The sequence below is a fragment of the Sorex fumeus genome, unplaced genomic scaffold (genome assembly GCF_029834395.1).
Source record: "Sorex fumeus unplaced genomic scaffold, SorFum_2.1 ptg000045l, whole genome shotgun sequence".
NCBI lineage: Eukaryota > Metazoa > Chordata > Mammalia > Eulipotyphla > Soricidae > Sorex > Sorex fumeus.
In genome coordinates this window covers 12984755-13007321 of record NW_026606102.1, presented here as the reverse complement: position 1 = coordinate 13007321, position 22567 = coordinate 12984755, and the positions used below count along the sequence as shown (strand labels likewise).

General features: G+C 56.1%; 1 protein-coding gene across 1 annotated transcript in view; it reads left to right on the top strand.

Annotated features, from left to right (window-relative positions):
* Positions 1 to 1023: 1023 nt before the first annotated feature.
* The window catches only part of MROH7 (maestro heat like repeat family member 7), a 34836-nt gene continuing 13292 nt past the window's right edge, over positions 1024 to 22567 (top strand). Inside the window, exons 1-12 of the mRNA XM_056122360.1 lie at positions 1024 to 1061; positions 1250 to 1379; positions 3943 to 4038; positions 4527 to 4631; positions 4805 to 4940; positions 8732 to 8844; positions 9273 to 9449; positions 9849 to 10003; positions 12278 to 12416; positions 16608 to 16804; positions 18596 to 18733; positions 20819 to 20933. Of these exons, the coding sequence (XP_055978335.1) occupies positions 1039 to 1061; positions 1250 to 1379; positions 3943 to 4038; positions 4527 to 4631; positions 4805 to 4940; positions 8732 to 8844; positions 9273 to 9449; positions 9849 to 10003; positions 12278 to 12416; positions 16608 to 16804; positions 18596 to 18733; positions 20819 to 20933 (1524 nt within the window). The 5' untranslated portion in view covers positions 1024 to 1038. The remainder of the gene's footprint in view (positions 1062 to 1249; positions 1380 to 3942; positions 4039 to 4526; positions 4632 to 4804; positions 4941 to 8731; positions 8845 to 9272; positions 9450 to 9848; positions 10004 to 12277; positions 12417 to 16607; positions 16805 to 18595; positions 18734 to 20818; positions 20934 to 22567) is intronic.

Sequence of the window (22567 nt, the reverse complement as noted above, 5' to 3'; positions counted from 1 at the left end):
ACGCTCACTCATACTCATACTCTCACACTCACACACACATTCATAATACACACTCACACTCCTGCTCACTCTCACACACATACACTTTCCACCACTGACTCTGCCATAGACTTCAGTGGCTGGGAGGTCCTCACCCTGCTGTGGGTGGTGGGTAGGGGTTAATGGGGTGGTCTGCAGGGTCACCGACCCAGGGGACCCAGGGGCTGCCCCCCTGAGGCTGTCATTACCCTTCAGAAGAACCAGGATCTGGTGGACGAGGAAGACAACAAGAAGACCTTGATGAAGATGATGATGGTGCGGAAACCACACGCGGGCCAGAGGCTCTGGGCTGGGGGCGTTGCGTGGGAAGGGGACAGGAAGAGAGGAATGGCACCTTCAGCTCAAGTCCTCGTTCCCCTTCCACCAACCCCAAGCCCCTTCCTCTCTCTGAGTCTCCCTCTTTTCCTCTTGCCCCTGAAGGTGAGGATTCTGGGGGGTGGGCGCCGTGCCCTCACAGTCAGTTCACTGTGGCGCCTTCCGCTGACAACACCCTCCAGGAATCCTGGAAACTCCTCCGGAGAACTTACCTTTAAGTCGGCTAAACGCAGTCCCTTCCCCGGATCCACCAGAAGGCACGGGGCTGCCCCTAAACTAGGTCCTACCTTAGATATAACTTGGGGCCCCTTTACCTTGAGTCCGATGGTTCTTTGGGACTAGATCCAATCAAGGAGCAAGTGGGGCATTGTCCCAGGGGCCCCAGGGGACTAGCGCAGAGGACACTGCCTGCTCCCCGGGGCCAGGTCCTGCTGTCCTCTGGGGGCACAGCTTGGTGAGCAAAGCGTGTTCTTGGGTATCGAGTTGAGGATTGAGGACGAGCTTGAGCTGTGAGTTAGTGGGAAGCGGTGGGCAGTTTCACCCAGGCAGAGGCCTGGGCCACCGGCCGCCCGAGAACGGGCAGCTGGGCCCTGGCAGGAACAGTGACCGCTGCGGCCACCCTTTCAGAAGCAGATCCAGGAGGAGCCTCTGGATTCCCTCGCGAGCTCTGTCCGCTCCCAGGCCATGGAGACCCTGAGCAGGCTGAGGTGCCTCAGCCCCGCCCCTCCCCAGACCCCCACCCCCATTCCCGAGGGCTGCATGTCTTTGGTGCCTGCCACGCCTCCGCCCCACTGCCCTGCACTGGCTCTCACCACAGCCCACGCCTGCCCGGGGCTCCCCGCCTGGACTCTGGGCCCCTCCAGCCCTCATGCCTTTGCTTCCCCATCACCCCCAGTCACACCCAGCCGGTGCTGAGCTCACAGGAACGGTCGGAGATGGTGAACACGTGTGTGAAGAGTGTGTTTCCCCTGCCTCCGGTGAAGGCCATGCAGGAGAAAGACGAGACCAAGGCCAGGGATGTACAGGTGAGCTGGCCTGGGCAGGGAGCCCCCAGCAAGGCGTGTGTCGGGGTATCAAATGGGTTGCTGGGAAGGGACTGGGGGGGAGGGGCAGTCTCGCAAGCTCGGGAGGGGCTCGCTGCTCTGGCCGGAGCAGAGAACTCCTGGGCCCAGAGACAGAGGCCAGCGGGCAGGGCGCTCCTCTTGCATGTGGCTGACCCGGGTTTGATCCCCAGCACCCCCTAGGGTCTCCCAAGTCCACAAGGTGTGATCCCTGAGCGCAGAGCCAGGAGTCCTAAGCACCTCTGGTGTGGACCCTCTTCCCCAATTGGGGAAAAAAAAGTTGAATAGGTAAACTCATCAATAGCAGTGAACAAAAGCGGCTTCGGCCTAAGAGATGGGCCACGGGGTCACCCTGTCCACGGAAGGGTAACTCCAGGCAGAGGCAAGGACGAGCCAAGCGGCTGCAGATACACTTGGAGGAGAGAGCTGGGGTGGCCGAAAGGCGGGGGCCCAGGTGCGCTCTCTGGGGAGGAAGGTTGGAGGCCACACCGGCAGCTTTTGGACTCTGGAGTCCCGGAAGTGGGGCTCCGTAGTGACCACTCCAAGGAGAGGCCGGAAATCTGAAGAGGGGGAGAACATCAGTAGTCAGTCCTCTTGCAGTACCAGACCCAGCCAGCAGAGGTCAGCACCATGCAGGGATGGACCGAGGAGGAGGTGGGGGTGAGGTTGGCCAGAGAGCTGGTGTGTAGTTGTGCCCTGCAGACTCAGGAAGTCTGGACAAGGAAGACCTGGGAGGTTGGGAAGAGGGAACAAGGGAAGAGGAGAGGCCCCCACCCCCTGATGAGCCTTGTGTGTGCGCCTGTCATGCCTGCAACTCCTTTACAGGAAACCAGCAGGGAAGGGGGCTCCCCTGAGGCCACCTGGAGTGTCCCCTCCGGGGTAGAGGGCCTCTGTTGAGAAGAGAATCAGAGGGGCTGGAGCGATAGGACAGAGGGAGCGCCCTTGCCTTGCATGTGACTGACCCAGGTTCCATCCCTGTCATCCCATATGGTTCCCCCACACCCCCAGGAGTGTTTCCTGAGCATCTCTGGGTGTGGTCCAAACCACCCCCATCTCCCTGCCTCAGTGCAAAAAATAAATCATTTTTTTTAAAAGGGAGGGAGATGAAAAGAGAATAAGAGCATCAGAGCATGTCCCCAGAGATGATAATAAAAGTTCATCCTAGGGGCTGGAGTGATAGTACAGCGGGTAGGGTGTTTGCCTTGCACGCGGCCAACCCGGGTTCGATTCCCAACACCCCATATACTCCCCCGAACACCGCCAGGAGTAATTCCTGAGTGCAGAGCCAGGAGTAACCCCTCTGCATTGCCGGGTGTGACTCAAAAAGGAAAAAAAAAAGAGAGAGAGAGAGAGGAAAGACAGATGCCATCCCTGCTCAGACCCCATTCAGAAGCCGTGATTGCAAACCTGAACGGTCTTTCCAGTGACCCGCCTTGTCACGAGCCAACGCAGACCGTTGTTAACGCAGACGTTATTAGCATGTAAAGCAATTCGATCTTGAGGAGGTATAACTAACTCTAATCCCTGGTTTACCATCAAGTCAAGAATCAAGCATCTTGGTTTTCGTTTTCAGTTCCTGGGGAGCAGGGAGTGGGGCTCTGCCCAGTAATGCATGGGGGCTACTCCCAGTAGCTTGGAGGCTGCTCAAGGCAGTGCTTGGGAGACCACGTGGTGCCAGGAATGGAACCAGGTCCGTTGCATATAAGGCAAGTGTCATACCCCTGTACTATCTCTCTGGCCCACATCTTGGTTTTCAAATAAGCTTCTTAATTAAAAAAAATAAATAAAAAGAATGCCTTTTCTTTTTTTTCTTATTGTATTTAAAATTTTATTCTTTAGGGGCTGGAACGATAGTACAGCAGGTAGAGTGTTTGCCTTGCATGTGGCCAACCTGGGTTTGATTCCCAGCATCCCATATGGTCCCCTGAGCACTGCCAGGAGTAATTCCTGAGTCAGGAGTAAGCCCTGTGCATCGCTGGGTGTGACTCAAAAAGAAAAAAAAGAAGTTTATCCCAGGGCCAGAGCAACAAGACAGGGGGGAGGGTGTTTGCTTGCATGTACCTGACCTGGGTTCGATTCCCAGCATCCCATATGATTCCCCGTGAACCTTCCAGGAGTGATCCCTGAGCATAGAGCCAAGAGTAACCCCTGAATACCACCAGGTCTGACCCCCAAACAAAACAAAAAAGTCCTTCTGACTGGTTGGTTCTTGAGCCCCCCCCCCCACCTGCCCTGGGGCGGCTCCAGCCTCAGTAGGAAAGCCAGGAAGTAGGCCTGGGTACACGGGACAGCAGCCCCTGCCGGGTCCTGGGGGTGGGGGGTGGGGTGGGGGCTCTGCCTTTGCCAGGAAGCACTGAAAACGCGTGGGGGGTTGTGTCATTCACCCGGTGTCACACATCAGGGCCATCTCGGGCGAGCCCCCAAGCAGCCCTCCTGAGAAGATCCCCCGCACTTATGCCCTGGCCGCCATCAGGGTCTGGGGGACGCTCCAGAGTACCCCAGTGACTTGGTCCTTGTCCGTCCACAGACTCTGTACAATCAGACCCTGGGCGCCCTGCAGGCCCTGCTCAACGCCCTTTTCATGGAAGACCCCACGCCTCGGGGGCTGAAGAACATACTGGAGGTGCCGGGCTGGAGGGGAGGGGAGAGCTTGTGGGTGCGGGCCGTGGGGTTCAGGAGTGGGGTTCCCTCTGCCTCCCTCGCCCTCTGAGGCCTCTGTCCACCCACCACTGCTAATGTCCTGCCTCTTTGCTCTCCCCGCCTCTCCGTCCTGCATCCCTGCTTCCTGCCTGTCCGTCCTCTCTTCTCGCGGTACTTCCTCTTTCCTTGGGCCTTTCTCTCCTAGTTCAGCATTGGAGACTGTGGGTCTGCCTCTGCTTCTAGAAGGCGGGTGGGACCCTCTCTGAAAGCTCCCTCTGCTCCTGAGGCCACGCCCAGCAGTGCTCAGGGTTATTCCTGGATTTGTGCTCAGGGATCACTCCTGCTGGGCTTGGGGACATGGTGGGATACTGGCACGCGCCCTGCCCGCTGTGCTGTGGCTCGGGTCCCGATGCTTTCTGCTGACCGGCGAGCGCAGGGCCCTGGGGTCTTCAGTCTCGCCTCTGCCCGCAGCCCCTGGCGCCCTGGATGAGCTCAGGGAAAGTGCACGAGCGAAGACGGGCCGTCCACAGTGTGGTCTCCGTGTTGAATCACACACTCCATGCCCTGCCTGCCTTTGTGAGTGGCCCCTGGGAAGGGTGGCCCCTCCTCGGGAGACCCCTCCCTGCCGTGAGGGGGCCAGGGCAGCTGTCCAGAGCGTCCTGGGGGACTCGGCGCTCACGCTCTCTCCACCACTTGCGGTAGAGTGCCCTCAGCCTCTCAGACAGACCCTAAGATCACCACACAAACAGATCTCCCCGGGGTTCCCGTCCCTCGGCCTTCTGCTGGGGAGACTCACCCTCCGCATCGGGGACACTGATGAAGAGATCGGCCAGGAGGCTCTGGATGGCGTCACCACCCTCTACACCATCCTGGAGCTCCAGAAACGTAAGGGTCTGGGGGCGCCGCTCCAACAAGGCCTCACTGGGTGGGGGGAGAGGGGTACGGAGGGGCCCAGCACCAAGGGTGGGTCTGTGGGAACGGCCGTCAAACCTCAGCCCCCGCAGAACAGCAGACAGGGTTTGGGCCCCACTCCAACTCTGGGCTCTGCGATCAGGGATGGCCCCTGGCAGGGCCCGGGGGATTATGGGGGTGCCCGGAATAGAACCTGGGTCAGCTGCATTCAAGGCAAGTGTTTCCCCCCAAAAAGGACTCTTGGGCCCAAAAAGCTCTATTTTGTTTGAGGTTTCCCACAAAGTCTTTCCCCATCCTCTCAAGTCACCTTGACAATGGGCATTTTTCCTTTTTGGAGTCACACCTGGTGATGTACAAGGGTTACTCCTGGCTCATGCACTCAGGAATTACTCCTGGCAGCGCTCAGGGGACCATATGGGATGCTGAGAATCGCCGCATGCCAGGCAAACGCCCTCCCCGCTGTGCTACCACTCCAGCCCCCAGTGGGCGTTTTCCCACCTGCTGGCATCTGCGGCTTTGTGGGTCCTACCCTAGGGCCCCATCTAAGGGCTGAGCAGCACCGCCCACTGCTGTGTCCCCATGGTCTTATCCCTGGGCCTGGCACCTGGTGGAAGCTCTGGGGACATTGATTAAAGAAATGGCCGAAGAATTGTGGAATCTGGAGAGGTTTGCTCCTGTGGGCAGGAGAACACCCTATTTTTACCTTCAGGAGCACGTGGGACAAGGGGGGCCCAGAGTCAGGGCTGCCCTCCTTCCTGTCCCTCCAGTCCCAAACCCAGGACCCCACAGGTCACCCTGGCTCCCCTCGATAGCTGAGTGACCTGGGGCAGGCATTTGTCCTGTCCAGCCCAGATGTCTTTCTTTCTTTTTTTTTTTGCTTTTTAGGTCACACCCGGCAATGCACAGGGGTTACTCCTTGCTCTTCACTCAGAAATTACTCTTGGCGGTGCTCGGGGGACCATATGGGATGCTGGGAATCGAAGCCGGGTCGGCCACGTGCAAGGCAAATGCCCTACCTGCTGTGCTATCGCTCTAGCCCCCAGCCCAGATGTCTTTGAAGCAAGAGAGACTAGATTGAAAATATACAAACTTTGCACAGAGGGAATGAGATCTCATAGACAGTCACGTGACACCTAGCAGTCATAACCTTGAACCAGAGGTGGTTTCTCTTTTTTTTTTGCTACACCTGGCGGTTCTTAGGGCTGGCTCCTGGCTCTGCACTTGGGAAGCACTTCTGGTAGGGCTCAGGGACCATCCGGGATGCCCAGGGTTGAACCCGAGTTGGCGGTATGCAAGGCAAGTACCCGCCCTGCTGTATTGTTACTCCAGCCCCTACATGCAATTCTGTTCCTTCCCCCTCTCTAAAGGCTTCTCTAGTTCCAGTCTTTGGGGTTCTCCTGAAGCCCTCGCAGTTGGGAGCAAAGACAGACTTAGCCTTCACTGCTCAGAGAGCTCTGACCTTGAAGGGTTGGGCAAAGGTGACATCAAGCCTTGTAAATGATGAATGTTCAGGCAAGGAGGAGTCTGGGACAAATTCATATTCCCAGATTCCAATTCCTTTTTCCTTCTCTTCTCCTTTTTTTTCTTTCCATATTCCTGGATTTGTCTAAGGAAAATACACAGCCCTTTGCTATATTCAAATTTCAGATAAATAATGAGTAATGGGGGATATTGTTGGAGAGACCATTTTTTTTCCTACAAATTATCTAAAATTCTGATTTACCTGGCCACCCTGGGCCAAACCCACCACTGGTTGATTCGGGGCGGAAGTAGTTTTTCTGGGTGTCCTGACTTGAAGAGGCGACAAGGCTGGGATTCAAGCCTGGCCCAGACCTGCTCCCCAGGCCCTTCTCTTTACGGACAATTCATGGCCATGGTCCTGTGGCCACAGGAGGCTGCAGCAGGGATCATGGCAGGCCACATGCTGGCTTGGGAAATGCTGTTCCCTTAGCAGAAACCATGGAGGCGTATGTGCCGGGTGTTGGTCTGGGCACTGGGCACCCACGGAGGTTGACAGCTTCCCTGTTCCTCTGTAGTTATCAGGAGGCAAGTGAGGAGCACGATAAGCACGCCCTACCTAGGGCAGGACCCTGACGATCAGCAGTAAAGAAGCAAGATTAGGGCTGGCCAGGGAGATAGCGCAGGGTGAAACACCTTGCCTGGCACGTGGTCAATTTCAGGTCCAACCCAGCACCCAGCAATAGCACTGAACACTGCCCAGGGGCCCCAGGGGATTCTCTGGCACCACCTCACCCTTGAGCCCTCACTGGGCCTGGAGAGATAGTCCAGTGGGCAGGGCACTTGCCTGGCACGTGGCTGACCTGGGTTTAATCTCCAACACCATGTAGGATTCCCCAAGTCTTCCCATGAGTGATCCCTGAGCGCAGAGCCAGGACCAAGCCCTGAGCACTGCCAGGTGTGCCCCCCATACAAATAAAAACCACATTGGACCACCGGTCCGGTTAGGAGAGAATCTCTAGGAGGGGCCCAGGGCTTCCTGAGCACCACAAGGGAGGACTCCCTCCCCCAGAGAAACGCCACCAGAGAGGAGACTGGGAGGGGCCTGGGCCAGGGCAAAGCTGTTGAGAAGAGGGACAGCCACCTCCCCGCCAGAATGGCAGGGGTGATACCACCCATGAGCCTGAAGCCTAGCCTCGACCGCCTGCCCCCAGGTGGCAAGAAGTCCCCTCGGAGGCATGAACCTGTCAAGGGAATCAGGCAGACCCAGAGCATGTCCCAGGCACAGAGGCTCTGCTGTGGGGATGCCAGGATGCCGGAGACAATGTATCACAGGGTCCCCGCCCACACCCTGCGGGGCAAGGCGCCACTCGCAGAATAACTGCTGTTGTACCCGAGTTTTCAGGTCATGGCGAGAACAGACACAGAATCAGAGAGACAGTAATGCAAGTGCAAAGGAGTTTTATTACAGTTAATCGGGGTCAACCATCTCACCCACAAAGTGGTCTCTTGATAGCAACCCAGACCTCCAAGTGCGAGCAGTTTATATAGGTTCCAAGGTTGAGCAAGCACTGTGATAGCAGTGATCAAGCAACGGTCATCAGCGATTAGTCAACATTTGATAACAGTCAGTTTCTGCTTGTTCCAAAAAATGGATGTAGTGGCAGTTATTCAGTTTGTGGTTGTTCAAAAAAAATGGACATTAGAATAAACAGCAGTACTCCTACATAAAAAAAAAAATGGACTTAGTGACCCTTCATGACCAGTCAGATGATCTAGCAATTCCTTACCAGAAATTATAAGTTCAGTTTCTGGGGAACAGAAACTCAGGTCTAGTCACAACTTAACGTTAGCTGTGGCCTGTCAAGGTTGCAGTCTGGCTCTAGGTCTGGCCTTCGGATACCCAACACTGCAACTGCCCGTTTTATACACACACCCCACCCCCCACCTCCCAATCCCACTGCAAGGCCAGCTCGCTGGTAGGGTTAGAAGCCAGGAGAACTGGAATGGAAGGACAGTTGGAGTGCGTTTGCCTTGCTGATGGCCGGCCCGGTGGCATCCTGGCCCCCCAGATGGCCCCTTGAACCCGCCAGGAGTGATCAGAAGTGATCCGAGTGAGAGTAGCCAGAAGAGGGGCTCCCTGGGCGGAGAGAGGGGGCGCAGCTGCTGGGGCTCGTTCAGCCTTCCGGGAACGGATTGGGTGGTGTTTCCCGGGGCCACCGGGACACACCGTGGGTCCCAGCACCTTCCTGGTCAGACAGGCCGCGGGCAGGGCTCTCTGGGACGGCCCTCTGGCTCTCACGCAGGAAACAGAGACACAGAGGACACGGACAAGAAGGAGCTGTACGAGAGCAACAAGCACTTCCTGGGGCCCTACAACCCCGTCAGCCCGTGCCAGAACATCCTCCGTGTGATCGCAGTGACGTCTGCCGCCCCTCCCGGGAGCGGGGACGGGGCCACGACCCCTACCACAGCGCTGTTCCTCCCCACCTCCCCAGGCCGGCCCGCGGCCCCTTAGACACTCAGACTTTGTGTCACACCCAGCCAGGGAGGGCAGCGGAGACCCGGGTTAGAAAGGCCGGCACTCAGCCCGTTGGCCCCCTCCCGGCCCTCGAGCCCCCTTAGTAGGGAGAAACTTCTCTGCCTCGGGGCCCCTCTGAGCACCCGCTCTGTCTGTGCGGCCATCTGGGCCTGGACGTCCTTCTCCTGGCTACTGACCCAGCCCTGGGCAGGTGCCCCCTCCCCGCTGCCAGCCTCAGCCTGTCTCTCCCGGCCTTGAGCAGGTGCAGCCATGGCCCGAATGTCAGGGTCCCTGTGTCCTTTTTTTTTCTTTCTTTTTTTTTTCAGGAATTTGGAGACTTTCTGGGTCCCCAGCAAGTGAAGGACCTGCTGCTGGCCATCCTGGAGGGGCTGAGAGGGGGCGCAGAGCCCCGGGGGAAGGACTCGGGTGAGATGGCACAGCTGGCCTCCGAGGTGATGCTCAGCTCCGTGCTCGAGTGGTACCGTCACCGGGCGCTGGAGGTGGTAAGGCCCTGGGGTAGGGACAGGTGGAGCCGGGGGGGGGGCCCAGTGGTCCTGCTGTTTGGGCGGGGGTTGGGGTATGGAGCCCAAGACACTGGGACAGGTCCGGGTGGTGACTGGGTGCTGCATGCCTCCAACGTGGCAGGTGAGTGAAAACTTACCTGTCAGCCAGAGAGAACTGAACTGTTAGGTGGGGGGCTCGGAGCTGGGTAGGTCAGGGAGAAGCAGGGGCTTTGCTGGGCTCCCACCCTCCCCTCCACTCTCCTCTCCCCGCCTCCCGCCCCCTCCTCTCCCCTGCCTGCTCTCCCGTCCCCACCTCCCTTCCTCCCCCCAGACCCCTGCCCCTCGCTCCCAGGGCCTCTCTCCTGGCCACCCCCGCTCACGTCCCCCTCTGCCCCCCAGATCCCCGAGATCATTCAGGGCATCTACACACAGCTGAGCCACATCCAGGAACCCCGGGCCCGCAGCGTGGCCCTGCTGCCCGTGTCCCTCCTGGCCAGCTCCTTCATGACCGAGGTCGTTGTGGCTCTGCTCATGTGTCCCCTCCCCCTGGACAGGTAGGCAGTGGTTGGGGGGCTCAGCCCTGCATGGCCAGTGATGTCCAAGCTGGCCCTGCCCTGTGGGCGGGGGAGGGTCCTTCCTCCCCAGAGAAGCTCAGAGCCAGCCCCAGGCGTTCCTGAGCCCTGAGTATCACTGCCCGGCACAAGCCCAGCTTCCTGTGCGCACCTGCCCATCCCACAGATGGGGAGACCGAGGCACTGGGCAGTTTTCAGCCCAGCCTAAGCTACCCTGGGACTGGGACCCAACAGCAGGACAGGATTTAAACTCAGAGCTCATCCACCACCAGCCCGGCACGCTCTTTTCTCTTTTCTTTTTGGGTCACACCCAGCGATGCACAGGGGTTACTCCTGGCTCTGCACTCAGGAGTTAACGCCTGGCGGTGCTCAGGGGACCATATGGGATGCTGGGAATCGAACCCGGGTCGGCCACGTGCAAGGCAAACACTCTACCCGCTGTGCTATCAGTCCATCCCCACCTTCTTTTCTTTTAGTGAATCAAAATCGTTATCTGTAGGAAACAGGAAGAGAGAGGAAGTGGGAATACTGTGGAGTCAGAGAAAGGCTTTCACACCTGAGCTGAGACACGGAGGTTCCCCACTGGATGTGCCGAGCCTGCCCCTCTGGTTGGTTTAGCACAGCCACAGCCGGTGGTCCCCAGGGGCATTCCCGGGTCTGTGCTGGGAGGAAGCCCCTCTGAGGGCATCCTGGACCTGTAGCTACATCTCTGGCCCCTCACACTGAGCTCATGACTGATACCCTAGGAAGGAACGTCCTCCAGCGGCTGTATGGCCTCCTTGCCCTATCTGGGCTGCTGTTTTTTTTTCCCCCAAGGCCAAAGGGAAGAACCCTGCATTTGCATCCCAGATGGGGCAGACCAGCTGTGCGGGTGCCCCCGGGGGACGGGTGCCACACGCTTCTCTTGCAGGGAGCTCAAGGGCAGATGGCTGGTGGGCACGGAGGCGGGATGCTGCACTCTGGGGCTGAGTTAACGTCCCACTGCTCTAGCCGCCCTGCAGGGAAATGTCACACCCACGTGTCAGAGAGTAAACCAGGCGAGCAGGGACTGCAGGGTCAGATGGCAGGGGATGCTGATGTCCAGGAGCGGGGCAGGGCGGGACCAGCAGGCAGTGCTCCTGGCACTCACAGTGGCCCAGGATGGAGAGGCTCAGGGAGATGCCCCTTCCATCCTGCACCCTCCCCTCACCGGCCTGCCCGCGGTCCCAGGCGGGGCCTCTGGGACCCCCAAGAGAAACACGCAGGCACACCAGGCTCAGGAGGGGCGGGATGTCTGGGTGTGAGTCTCCAGCGTGTTCATGCTTCCTCCTCCCCATCCTGCTGCCGTCTGCCGATGGGGCATTGTTACCATGGCAGCGTGCTCAGCACCAGAGCTGAACCAGTCTTACCAGCTTCCGGGGGACGAGCTGGAGAGTGGACGGAAGAGTGTGGGTAACGGACACACGTGTTTGCTCAACATGGCCCTTGTAAGTGGCAGGAGTAGGTGTTCGTGATGGGCAAATGTGCCAGCCAGGTTGGAGGCCTCCTTGGTGGCATGGAGCAAAGAGCCCAGCTCCTGCAGACTGGAGGCCGGTTCCTCAGCTGTGTAACCTTGGGCCAGCTTGGCCAGTGATTTTATTTATCTGTTCATTTTTATTTCTTTGTTTTCTGGTTTGGGAGGGCCCAACTGACAATGCTCAGGGGTTACTACTCCTGGCTGTGCTTAGGGGACCCTATGGGATGCTGGGGATCGAACCCAGGTCAGCTCCTGTGAGGCAAGCTACACCCTACGTGCTGGACCATCCCTTGGGCCCTGTGATTTTAAGCCTCTCTGACCCCACTCTGCATCTGTACAATGGGGCAGTGTGAGAAATCAGGGACCCGGGATAAGAGGTCTAGGATCTTTCTTTTTTTTCTTTTTGGGTCACACTTGGCAATGCACAGGGTTACTTCTGGCTCTGCACTCAGGAATCACTCCTGGTGGTACTCGGGGGACAATATAGGATGCTGGGAATTGAACCCGTTTCAGCCGCATGCAAGGCAAACGCCCTACCTGCTGTGCTATCACTCCAGCCCCGAGGTATAGAATCTTGTTCCTGTCTGTCACCTTAGAAGTGTGCCCAGGGCCTGGCCCACCATGGGTGCTGGGCCTCTACTGAGGCGGCTCCGGGGATGTCCGGCGCCTGCCTGGGCCCTGGGAGATGTTAGCTCAGTCCTCGTCGTCATCCACTCCTGGTCCCTCTGCCCGGGGCCCCGCTCACCGTCCCGACCCCCCAGCCACGGAGCCGAGATGTGGCGGCAGCTGCTCCTGCGCAAGCCCAGCTGTGACGTCCGTGACCTCCTGGACCTGCTCCTGAACAGCCTGAAGGAGAAGCCCGTCACCAAGAAGGGCCGCGCCTCCATCGTGCCGCTGGCGGTGAGCGCCCCTCCGGGCCCAGCCCTGCGTCTTTCTGCTGAGCTCAGCGCCCGCTTGTCTGTGTCCAGGCAGCTCGGACAGCCTGGGTGGGGGGCCCTCAGAGCACACACAGGGACAGCCGTATGACCTCAGCCCGAGAAGCGGTTTTGTCATGTCTTTGCCTTTGCTATGACCTGGGCATCACGGCCCCTCCCTGAGGCTCAGCTTCAGCGTCCGTGGGGGGGGGGGAGGGGGGAACATCCTGTCTGCTGCACCTCTGAAGGTGACCTGAGTCCTCCCCTCTGTCCTGGCGAGGTTCTGCAGGCTGCGGCGTGGGGACAGGCGTGGTTCTGACTGCAGACATTTCTCCAGGGCCTGCTCATTCCTGGTGGCCACTCTTTCTTTCTTTCTTTCTTTCTTTCTTTCTTTCTTTCTTTCTTTCTTTCTTCCTTCCTTCCTTCCTTCCTTCCTTCCTTCCTTCCTTTTTCTTTCTTTCTTTTTTCCTTCCTTTCTTTTTCCCTTCCTTCCTTCCTTCCTTCCTTCCTTTTTCTTTCTTTCTTTTTTCCTTCCTTTCTTTTTCCCTTCCTTCCTTCCTTCCTTCCTTCTTCTTTCTTTCTTTTTTCCTTCCTTTCTTTTTCCCTTCCTTCCTTCCTTCCTTCCTTCCTTCCTTTTTCTTTCTTTCTTTTTTCCTTCCTTTCTTTTTCCCTTCCTTCCTTCCTTCCTTCCTTCCTTCCTTCCTTCCCTCCCTCCCTCCCTCCCTCCCTCCTTCCTTCCTTCCTTCCTTCCTTCCTTTCTTTTCTTTTTTTGCTTATTTTTTGGGTCACACCCGGTGATGCTCAGGGGTTACACCTGACTCTGCACTCAGGAATTACTCCTGGTAGTGCTCAGGAGACAATATGGGATGCTCAGAATCGAACCCGGGTTAGCTGCATGCAAGGCAAACGCCCTACCTACTATACTATCACTCTCTATGTCCTCCACTACACACCTGCCCACCCCGAGCTGCCAGGTCCTGTCCCCCTCCCCACACCCCACGGTTCTCTTGCTTGCTCAGTTCTGCCATCATAGGTCTGGGTCAGAATAGCATCATGCCAAGCTACCCTTTGTCACAGGGCCTTTGCACAAGCCGTTCCCGCAACCTAGTCTACTTTCCACCAAGCTCATGTCTACTCATCCCCCAGTATTCCTTGCAAAGCACACCTCCTCAGGGAGACCCTCCCTGATCTCCCCAGATCATCTGTGCATCATAACTCAATTTTGCTTCACCTGCTTCATGCAGGAGTTGCGCCAATTGTGATTTGAGCTTGGATGTTCATTTTGATTCATCTTCGTTTTGGGTGTACTTGAGGGGAGGGGCCCTTCCTTATAGTGCTCAGGTCTACTCCCGGCTCTGTGCTCAGGGGTCACTCCTGGCAGTCTTTGGGGAACCAGGTACAGTGCTGGAGGTTGAGCCTCAGGTTTCTTGCATTCAAAGCATGTGTTCAGTTCCTGCCCTGCATCCAACATCCCCATTGTCTTTTTTAAAAAAAAATATTTGGTTCTTGAACTTCAACCGGCGATGCTCTGGGCTTACACCTGGTTCTGTGCTCAGGGATCCCTGCTGATGATACTTGGGAAATCCTGTGGGCTGGCAGGGAGTGAACCCGAGTCTGTCATGGGCAAGGCAGACGCCCTGCCTGCTCCACTGTAGCTCCAACTCTGTACTCACCCATTTTCTACCATGCACTTGACCCCGTGTAGACACTCAGAGACTTTTGGTTGGATCACAGAATCAATCCACCCTCCGATCAGTCCCTCCTCTTGCCAGGCTCCCTGCTGGGCTCTGGGGCACTGGCAGAGAGTGGAAGGAGGCCAATTTGAGAGGAGAGAGTGGCACTGTCTCTCTGAGAAAGGTCACTGCTCTGAGGTGTCCTTCCACATGCACCTAGCAGTGGCGCCATCAGGACTAAGCCCAGGTTCAGACCCGCTGCCCCGGGGAGGGCTGGCACGTTCTCCTTCCGCTCGCTCCCGCTGTTGCTCAAGCATGGGCCAAGCATGTCAGAGCCTGGGCGAACTTGTATCTGGTGGTTTCCATCCACTGTCTGGGCAAGACCAGGTCCAAGGCGAGCCCTCGGAGACTGCCCCAGAGATACCACCTTCCCGGTTAGCTGAGAAGGCAAGAGCTGGAGCCCAGTGGTGACTCTGCCCCGCCCCTGTACCTATGGGCCTGGGCAGACACCACCCATCTGCCCAGAGCCTACGGGACTGGGCACACACCACCCCTCTCTTGCCTGGGCTTTCCAGGTCCTAAAAGTACAAAGTTTTCTTGTAAGCTGAGAGCAAGCCAGAGGAAAGAGTTTCCTTTCACACTCGGGGCAGGACCAGTCAGTGCTGCTCCCTCTTCTCCCCTACCCCATGCCATGGCACTAACTTCAAGGGATAAACCTGCCAGGAGTGATCCCTGAGCACAGCTGGATGTGGCCCCCAACCTAACCCAAGGAAAACAATAAAATTCTGCCCTGGGATGCAGGGTTTGCCCGCACGAGGCCATTTCCATGGCATGGTCCCCTGAACACTGCAGGGAACCACCCTGAGCACAAAGGTCCCCTAGGACCTTTTACTCACCACAGGATCTTTTTTTTTTAGTTTATTATTTATTATTATTTTTTATTGACTCACCATGAGATACAGTTACAAGTCTTTCATGTTTGAGCTTCAGTCATACAATGATCGAACACCCATCCCTCCACCAGTGCACGTTCCCTACCACCAATGTCCGCAGAGAATTGCCCCCATTCCAAACCCTCCCCCTGTCTCTATGACAGACAATTTCCCTATTACTCTCTCTCTACTTTGGGGCATTATGATTTGCAATACAGATATTGAGAGGCTATCACACATGATCCTTTATCCCCTTTCAGCACACATCTCCCATCCTCAACGGTTCTTGCAACCATCATTGACTTAGTGATCCCTTCTCTCTTCCAGCTGCCTTTTCCCCCAGCTCATGAGACAGGCTTCCAACTATGGAGCAGTATTCCTGGCCCTTGTGTCTACTGTCCCTGGGTATCAGTCTCAGGTTATGTTATTTTATACTCCACAAATGAGTACAGTCATTCTATGTCTGTCCCTCTCTTTCTGACTCACTTCACTTAGCATGATGACCATCTTCTTATTTGGGTTTTTTGCTTTTTGGCACCCTCGGGATATATTCCCAGAAGGGGTATTATGGGGTCATATGGAAGCTCAATTTCTGGTTTTTGAAGGAATGCCTATATTGTTTTCCAAAACAGCTGGACCAGTTGGAATTCTCACCAACAGTCACCACAGGGTCTTGAAGGCCTACATCTCAATGGTTCCTTTTCAGCTTCTTGTGCCAGCTATGCTGGTGGTGCTGGGAGATCGGGGCTTTAAACATGCGAGGTCTGTGCTCCAGCCCCCCAATATTGCTCTGTAGACCCCAGCCCTCCACCTCTGTCCTACTCATGCCACCCCTTGTACAGCTGGCTGGCTGTGAGACTCAGTGACCCAAATTGTGACAGAAGCCTCAGAAAGACTGGGCCCTAAAGAGAGGCCGGGGGGGTGAAGGAACCAGCAAGGAACTTCAGACTGGGCAACCCCAGTCCCTCCCACGCACGCTTAGACATTCATGTGCAAGCACGGACACATGTGCATGAACATGTGTACACAGACATGCATGCGCATGGATAGATGAACATGTGTACATGGACACACGCACAGGGACATGTGTACAGACACATGTGTCCATGTCCAGATACGTGTACACAGACATGTGTGTACACAGACACATGTACATGGACACATGTACATGGTATGTGTACACAAACACGTGTGCATGGACGGGCAGACATGTGTACACGGACATGCAAACACACAGGACATGTGCTGATGACCATGCCCGCTCGAATTCATGCATGCATGGACATATGGACACATGCATGCACAGTCGCACACGCTCTGTGCTCATCTCCTCCACTACCCCGTGGCATCAGGCTCTTGACCCCACAATGGGCGGGGAGGGTTTCTCCAGCATGATCCTTCCTGGGGTGCAGCTGTCATTATAGACTCTCACCCCGAGAGGCGGGAGTCAGGCTAACGGCCACGGGGAGAAATCCAGACTGAACCGGAGCAGAACAAAGATCCGGGCCCAGCGTCGGGTGCTACCGTCCAGGGCCCGGTCGGGACACCCACCCGCCTCCCCTCCGCCCGCAGGCAGCCAGCGGCCTGTGCGAGCTCCTGTCGGTCAACAGCTGCATGGCCCGTGTGCGGCGCATCTACCCACAGCTGCTGCTGGCCCTGCTCATTCAAGTCCACTACCACATCGGCCTCAGTCTGCCGGGCCACGTGGCCGCCCACAAGGACTCCAAGCAGGACAAGGACCCGCAGACCCTTATCTTTGTCCCTGTCCAGTAAGTGCCTGCCACCCTGTGGGGGCCATGGGGACACTGCCTGGTCAGAGCCCCTTAAAAGTCTTTAGGGTTTTGAGCCATGGAAATGAGCTTTGGTACGAGCGCAAACAGAAACGCAGAAAAATTTTGTTGTTGTTGTTGTTGATGTTGTTGTTGTTGTCTGGGCCGCACTAGGCTATGTTCAGGGCTTGCTCCTTGCTCTGCACTCAAGCATCACTCCTGGTGTTCTGGGTACCATAGGGGATACTGGGGATTGAACCCGGTCCACCGCATGCGAGGCAAATGCCCTAACCTTCGTACTATTTCTCCTGCCTCCATTTAAAACAGCCTTATGCTATCCCTGCGGATAGTGTTGGACGGTGCAGTAATTTGCTTCACCAGGGTCCTCTTGATTTAGGAAACCCCAGTTCCTTTGCTTTTTATTAGGGGTTCAGGTAGGCCGTATCTGCTGCAGTATTAAGATTGATCGTTGCTTTTTTTGGTTTTTGGTTTTGGTTTTTTGAGCCACACCTGGTAGTGCTCAGGGCTTACTCCTGGCTCTGCACTCAGGATCACTCCAGACAGGCTCAGGGGACCGTATGGGCTGCAAGGCAAATGACCACTGGCTGTACTCTTGGTCTAGCCTCATTGAATGATATTTTTTTAATTTTAGTTTGGGGCTGGAGCGATAGCACAGCGGGTAGGGCGTTCGCCTTACAAGCGGCCAACATGGCCGACCCGAGTTCGATTCCTCCGCCCCTCTCGGAGAGCCCGGCAAGCTACCGAGAGTATTCGATATGCCAGACACAGTAACAACAAAGTCTCCAATGGAGACGTTACTGGGCCTGCTCGAGCAAATCGACGATCAACGGGAGGGCCTTTACCTTTACCTTATTCCTATCTATAAATGCGATTGAGATTTACTTATTGGTTGATAGATTTTGGTTTTGGGGGCCACCCCTGGGAGTGCTCAGGGCTTATTCCAGGCTCTGTGCTCAGAGATCACTCCTGGCAGGCTCTGGCAACTGTTTGGCGTGCCTGGATCTCCTGCATCTAAGGCAGGTGTTCTACCTACTATCTTATCTCTTTCCTTTAAATAATGCTTGTGGCTCCTTTTCTGTGAAAGAGCAGCATGTCCTTTCACTAATTTTATACAGGACTGTTGGGAATTTTTCTTATTTATCTGTAAGAGCTCTTTATATATTAAGGACTTTAGTGTTGTTATTTTTATTTGTGTGGCACTTAAGCAACTATTGATTTGGTCTCTACCATTCAGAGACTAAAATTTAGGTTTGTTTTGGGGGCCCACACACAGTGGTGCCTGGGAGCCATTCCTGACTCAGCTCACCTCCAGAGCACTCTCCAACCTTGGGACTTTGTCTGGAGTCCTGGCATCTGCTTTCGGTCTCGCTGCGGGCTCATCCATTCCATGGCATCATCAGCAAATGGTTCTGCATCTGGAATACACTGCTTAAATGTAAACTTCAGGGCCGGAGAGAGCATACATGGGAAATAATACAGGGGAAAGGCACTTGCCTGACCCCAGTTCAACTCCTGCACCCCATTTGGTCCCTGCAACAGTAATTTCTGAATTCAAAGCCAGGAGTGAGCTCTGAGCCTGGCTGGGTGTGGCCCCCAAACCAAATAAATAAATAAACCAAACAATAAAGTTTATTCTTGTGAGTAAACCGGACAGCTCTAATGATGAGCTGGGCACCATGGAGATCTCTCGGTCAGTGGGGAGGTGGGGGTGTCTAAGTGCCTCCTTGAGGGTCCGGCTACCCGGCCGTCTCAGCACCCTTGTCTCGGCAGCTGGGTGATCAAGGTGGTGAAAACGCTGCTGCTGAAGATGGGCTGCTCGTACGAGACCACTTTTCTGGAGAACCAGGGCGGCTGGGAGCTCATGGGGCAGGCGGAGAACCACCACCGGGGAGTGTCCCTGCTGGCCAGGTGAGATGGGCACCGGCCGGGGTGAGCTGGCAGGGGTGGGGGGGGGAGGGATGTAGCTTCTTTGGACGGATAGGCGAGGTTTGCATCTGCATCTTTCTCGGCGTGCGACCTTCTGCCCGCACCATCTCAGGCAGGAGAGAGTAGGAGTGCACCTCACCTCTGGGCTGGGTAGAGATGCAAATAGGAGAGAGGGTGTCCAGGCTGTCAGAGAACACAGGGCATGTGACTGGTGTGTGGGCTGATCCATGAAGGTTTGTAAGGTCCGGAGAGGGTCAGTGTGGGAGGAAAGGTCACACAGCCAGGAAGTGGCAAAGCTGGGAAATGACCTGCTGAGCCAGACGGAGGCTTTCATGACAGATCTCCTGCAGAAACAGCCCATTCCTGGGTCCTGCCCCGGACAGTGCTCTCTCTGGGGTTCTCTGGATACAACCACATTTATTGAGCACTCTTTTACATGCTCAGCACCGTGCAAGAGCGGCGTGGCTATGGATTGTTTCATAGAAACCTCACCAGGATCCATGAAAAAGCCCTACTGTCGTTCCAGTGCTCCCTGGGGAGGAACTGGGGCCCAGAGCAGTGAAGTGACTAGCCTGAAGTCACACAACTCACGGGAGGACTGGGGTGAGAACTCAGGCTGGTTTATTCCCCACAGTGCACCTGCCACTTCCCTGAATCTGTGGGCTCCTGGGGTAAGGGTGCGGGGAAGCGGTCCTCAGATCTGGGTAAGAACAGGACTCACCTTTGGGGCTCGCTCTGTCTGCCTTCACCCTCTGGTGGGCTCTGGCAACTGTATGGGGTACTTGTCAGGACCCTGAGGGACTGTCCCCCACCCCCCCAGGGCTATGGTACATGATTTCTGTCAGGAATTGAGGGAGTATTCCTCACAGGGCCATGGTGCACTATTCCTCTCAGGACCCTGAGGGACTGTCCCCCACCCCCACAGAGCCATGGTGCATGATTCCTGTCAGGAGCTGAGGGAGTGTCCCCCCACAGGGCCATGGGAATGTATTTTTCTGATATATTTGTAGACCATGCTGCTTCTGCGGGTCCCCAGGCCACACTTAGGGATCTGCTGGCTCTATGGCCTGAGCGAGGCTACTGGTGTGGGGACGCCAGGGTCAGGGGTCATCAATGCCATCTTGCAGCTCCAAGGTAGTTTAGGAGCCTCCCGCTACCTCCTCTGAGAAATGGGTATCAGCCCAAATGGGATATCCCACCAGAAGGGGAAAATGGGTCTAAGAGGCATGACCCTGGGACTTGAGGCTGCCACTGGTGCTGGGGGTCACTCTATGTTTGTGCATTCAGGAGTTTTGGGGTTGTGCTTTCCCACTCTGAGCCTCACTCTTCCTATCTGTAAAATGAAGCAATTCAACTAGACAACTGTTGGGATCCACCCAGGCAGGACTTGGGGCATGCCAGAGTCCAGGGGGTTTGACTCTGTTCCAGAATTTACGGGGGAGATGATCACCCCCCCACTCCACAGATCCTGGAGGGCTGGGGAGCCTGAGAGACAATCCCCCCCACAGGACCACAATGCATGATCCCTGTAAGGACCCCGAGTGATTGTACCCCTACATGGCCATGGGTCACTATTCCTGTCATGAGTCTGAGGCGCTGTCACCCACAGGGCCATGGTGTAAGATTCCTGTAAGGACCCTGGGGGACTGTTTTCCACAGGGACATGGTGCATGATTCCTGTCAGACCCTGAGGTACTGTCCCCCCCATAGGGCCATGGTGCACAATTCCTGTCAGGAATTGAGGGCTTGTACCCCCCACAAGACCATGGTATACCATTCTTGTCAGGATCCTGAGGGACTGTCCCCCCACACAGGGCTATGGTACATGATTCCTGTCAGGAGCTGAGGGACTGTCCCCCCACAGGGCCATGGTGTATGATTCCTCTCAGGACCCTGAGGGACTGTCTCCCCCACAGGGCCATGATGCACTATTCCTGTCAGGAACTGAAGGACTGTCCCCCCACAGGACCATGGTGCACTATTCCTGTCAGAACCTTGAGGGACTGTCCCTCCACAGGGCCATGGTGCACTATTCCTGTTAGGAGCTGAGAGACTGTCTCCCCACAGGGCCATGGTACACTATTCCTGTCAGGAGCTGTGCCGCATCCTCTACCTGCTCATCCCACTCCTGGAGCGAGGTGATGAGAAGCACAAGATCACGGCCACGGCCTTCTTTGTGGAGGTACCTGGATGCAGAGGCATTTGGGGCTCCCCATTCCCACAGCTCAGTCCTCAGTCCCTGTAACTATCACCCTCCTGTGCAACGGCTCATGGTCTTCTGGAGCAGCTCTCCTTGGAGATGGAGTCCTTGGTGGCCTCCCTCCTCCACCCACTGCTTCTCCACAGTCCACTCTGCCCACATCTTCCTAGTGCTCCGGGCAGCCAATAACCTTGGTGGGGCCCCACAGTGTACCTGTCACCAGACTGGAGAGAGGCAGGAGGAGAGGAAGTGGACTCTTTTCTTCAAAAAATTCTCCATGTGGCAGGGAGACGGGGGACACCACAGTATAGTATGGGCACTGTGGGATGACCTTTGCTACGATGAAGGTTATCAAGGCAGGAGAAAAGGAATCATGATGTGAGGGCCAGCAGTACTAGGGAGGGCTTCCTGGAGGGAGTGATATCTAAGCTGAGTGGAAAAGCTGTGTCTCTGAGGGCTGCTATGGAGACCTGAGTCCAGAAGGTTGACAGGGTCAGACACAGAAGTGGGATGCTCTCAACCATGATGGCTAATGTTAAGGAGCCCTTATTTACATCTCCTAGAGCTTTACACATACTGATTCATTTTACCTTCACACAAATCATAGAAGGCAGATGCTATTCCAGTAGCTGTTTGTGGGGAATCTCCCTCATGGTGCTCAGGGGGCCTGGAACCCTCTTTCAGCGACTCTCAGCCAGCTGCAACAGTGGTCCTGTGTGGACTTGAGGATGCTGTGAGGCCCTGTGATGTCAGGGGTCTCCTGGGTCACTCCCAATGATGCTCAGGGGACCATGTGGTGCCGGGGACTGACTAGGGTCAGTCACAGGCCAGACCGGTGCCTTAGCAGCTGTATTATCTCTCTCTGCCCCACCCCCATTTTAGAGGAGGAAACTAAGGCACAAACGTTAGTATCTTACCTCTGTTCACACCACTTAGGAGCGAAAGAGCTGGCGTCCAAAGTCAGACAGCTGGGTTTGAAACTCTGTCTCTGTCTGGAATTTTTTCATCTTCCTCCCAAGAATAAACTCTACCCATTAGGGGCTGGTGAGATAGTACAGCAGGTGGGGCCAGAGAGTTAGTATAGCAGGTAGGGCATTTGCCTTGCACATTACCGACCTGGGTCTGATCCCCAGCATCCCAGGTGGTCCCTCGAGTGATCCCTGAGTGCAGAGCCCTGAGCACTGAGCATTGTGTGTGGCCCACAAACAATTAAAAAACATCTCTACCCATTAAACACCTCACAGCAGCTCTTCTGCCCCATTTGACGGTGGCTCTTGGGTTTCACAGAAGTGGAATCACACAATACTCATGTCTGCGTGATGTTTTCATGGTTCATCTGTGTCAAAGCATGGGTGTGAATTCCATTCTCTTCAAGCAATGCTCTGTGAGCACCACATTTCTCTCCCATTCACCTGTCTTGCAAAGCCCACTGGCTAGTTCCTGTGACCTGCGGGTGGTCATGCAAGGAGTCCTGGCTGTCCCACACCTGTGCAGAGTGGGGCTCGGGCAGGGTGCCTACTGTTTGCAGGGAGAGTGGGAGGTGGTAGGAGGGCTTCCTGGAGAAGGTAGCATTCGAGCTGGACCTTGAGCGGGGCAGCAAACTTGCGAACAGATGA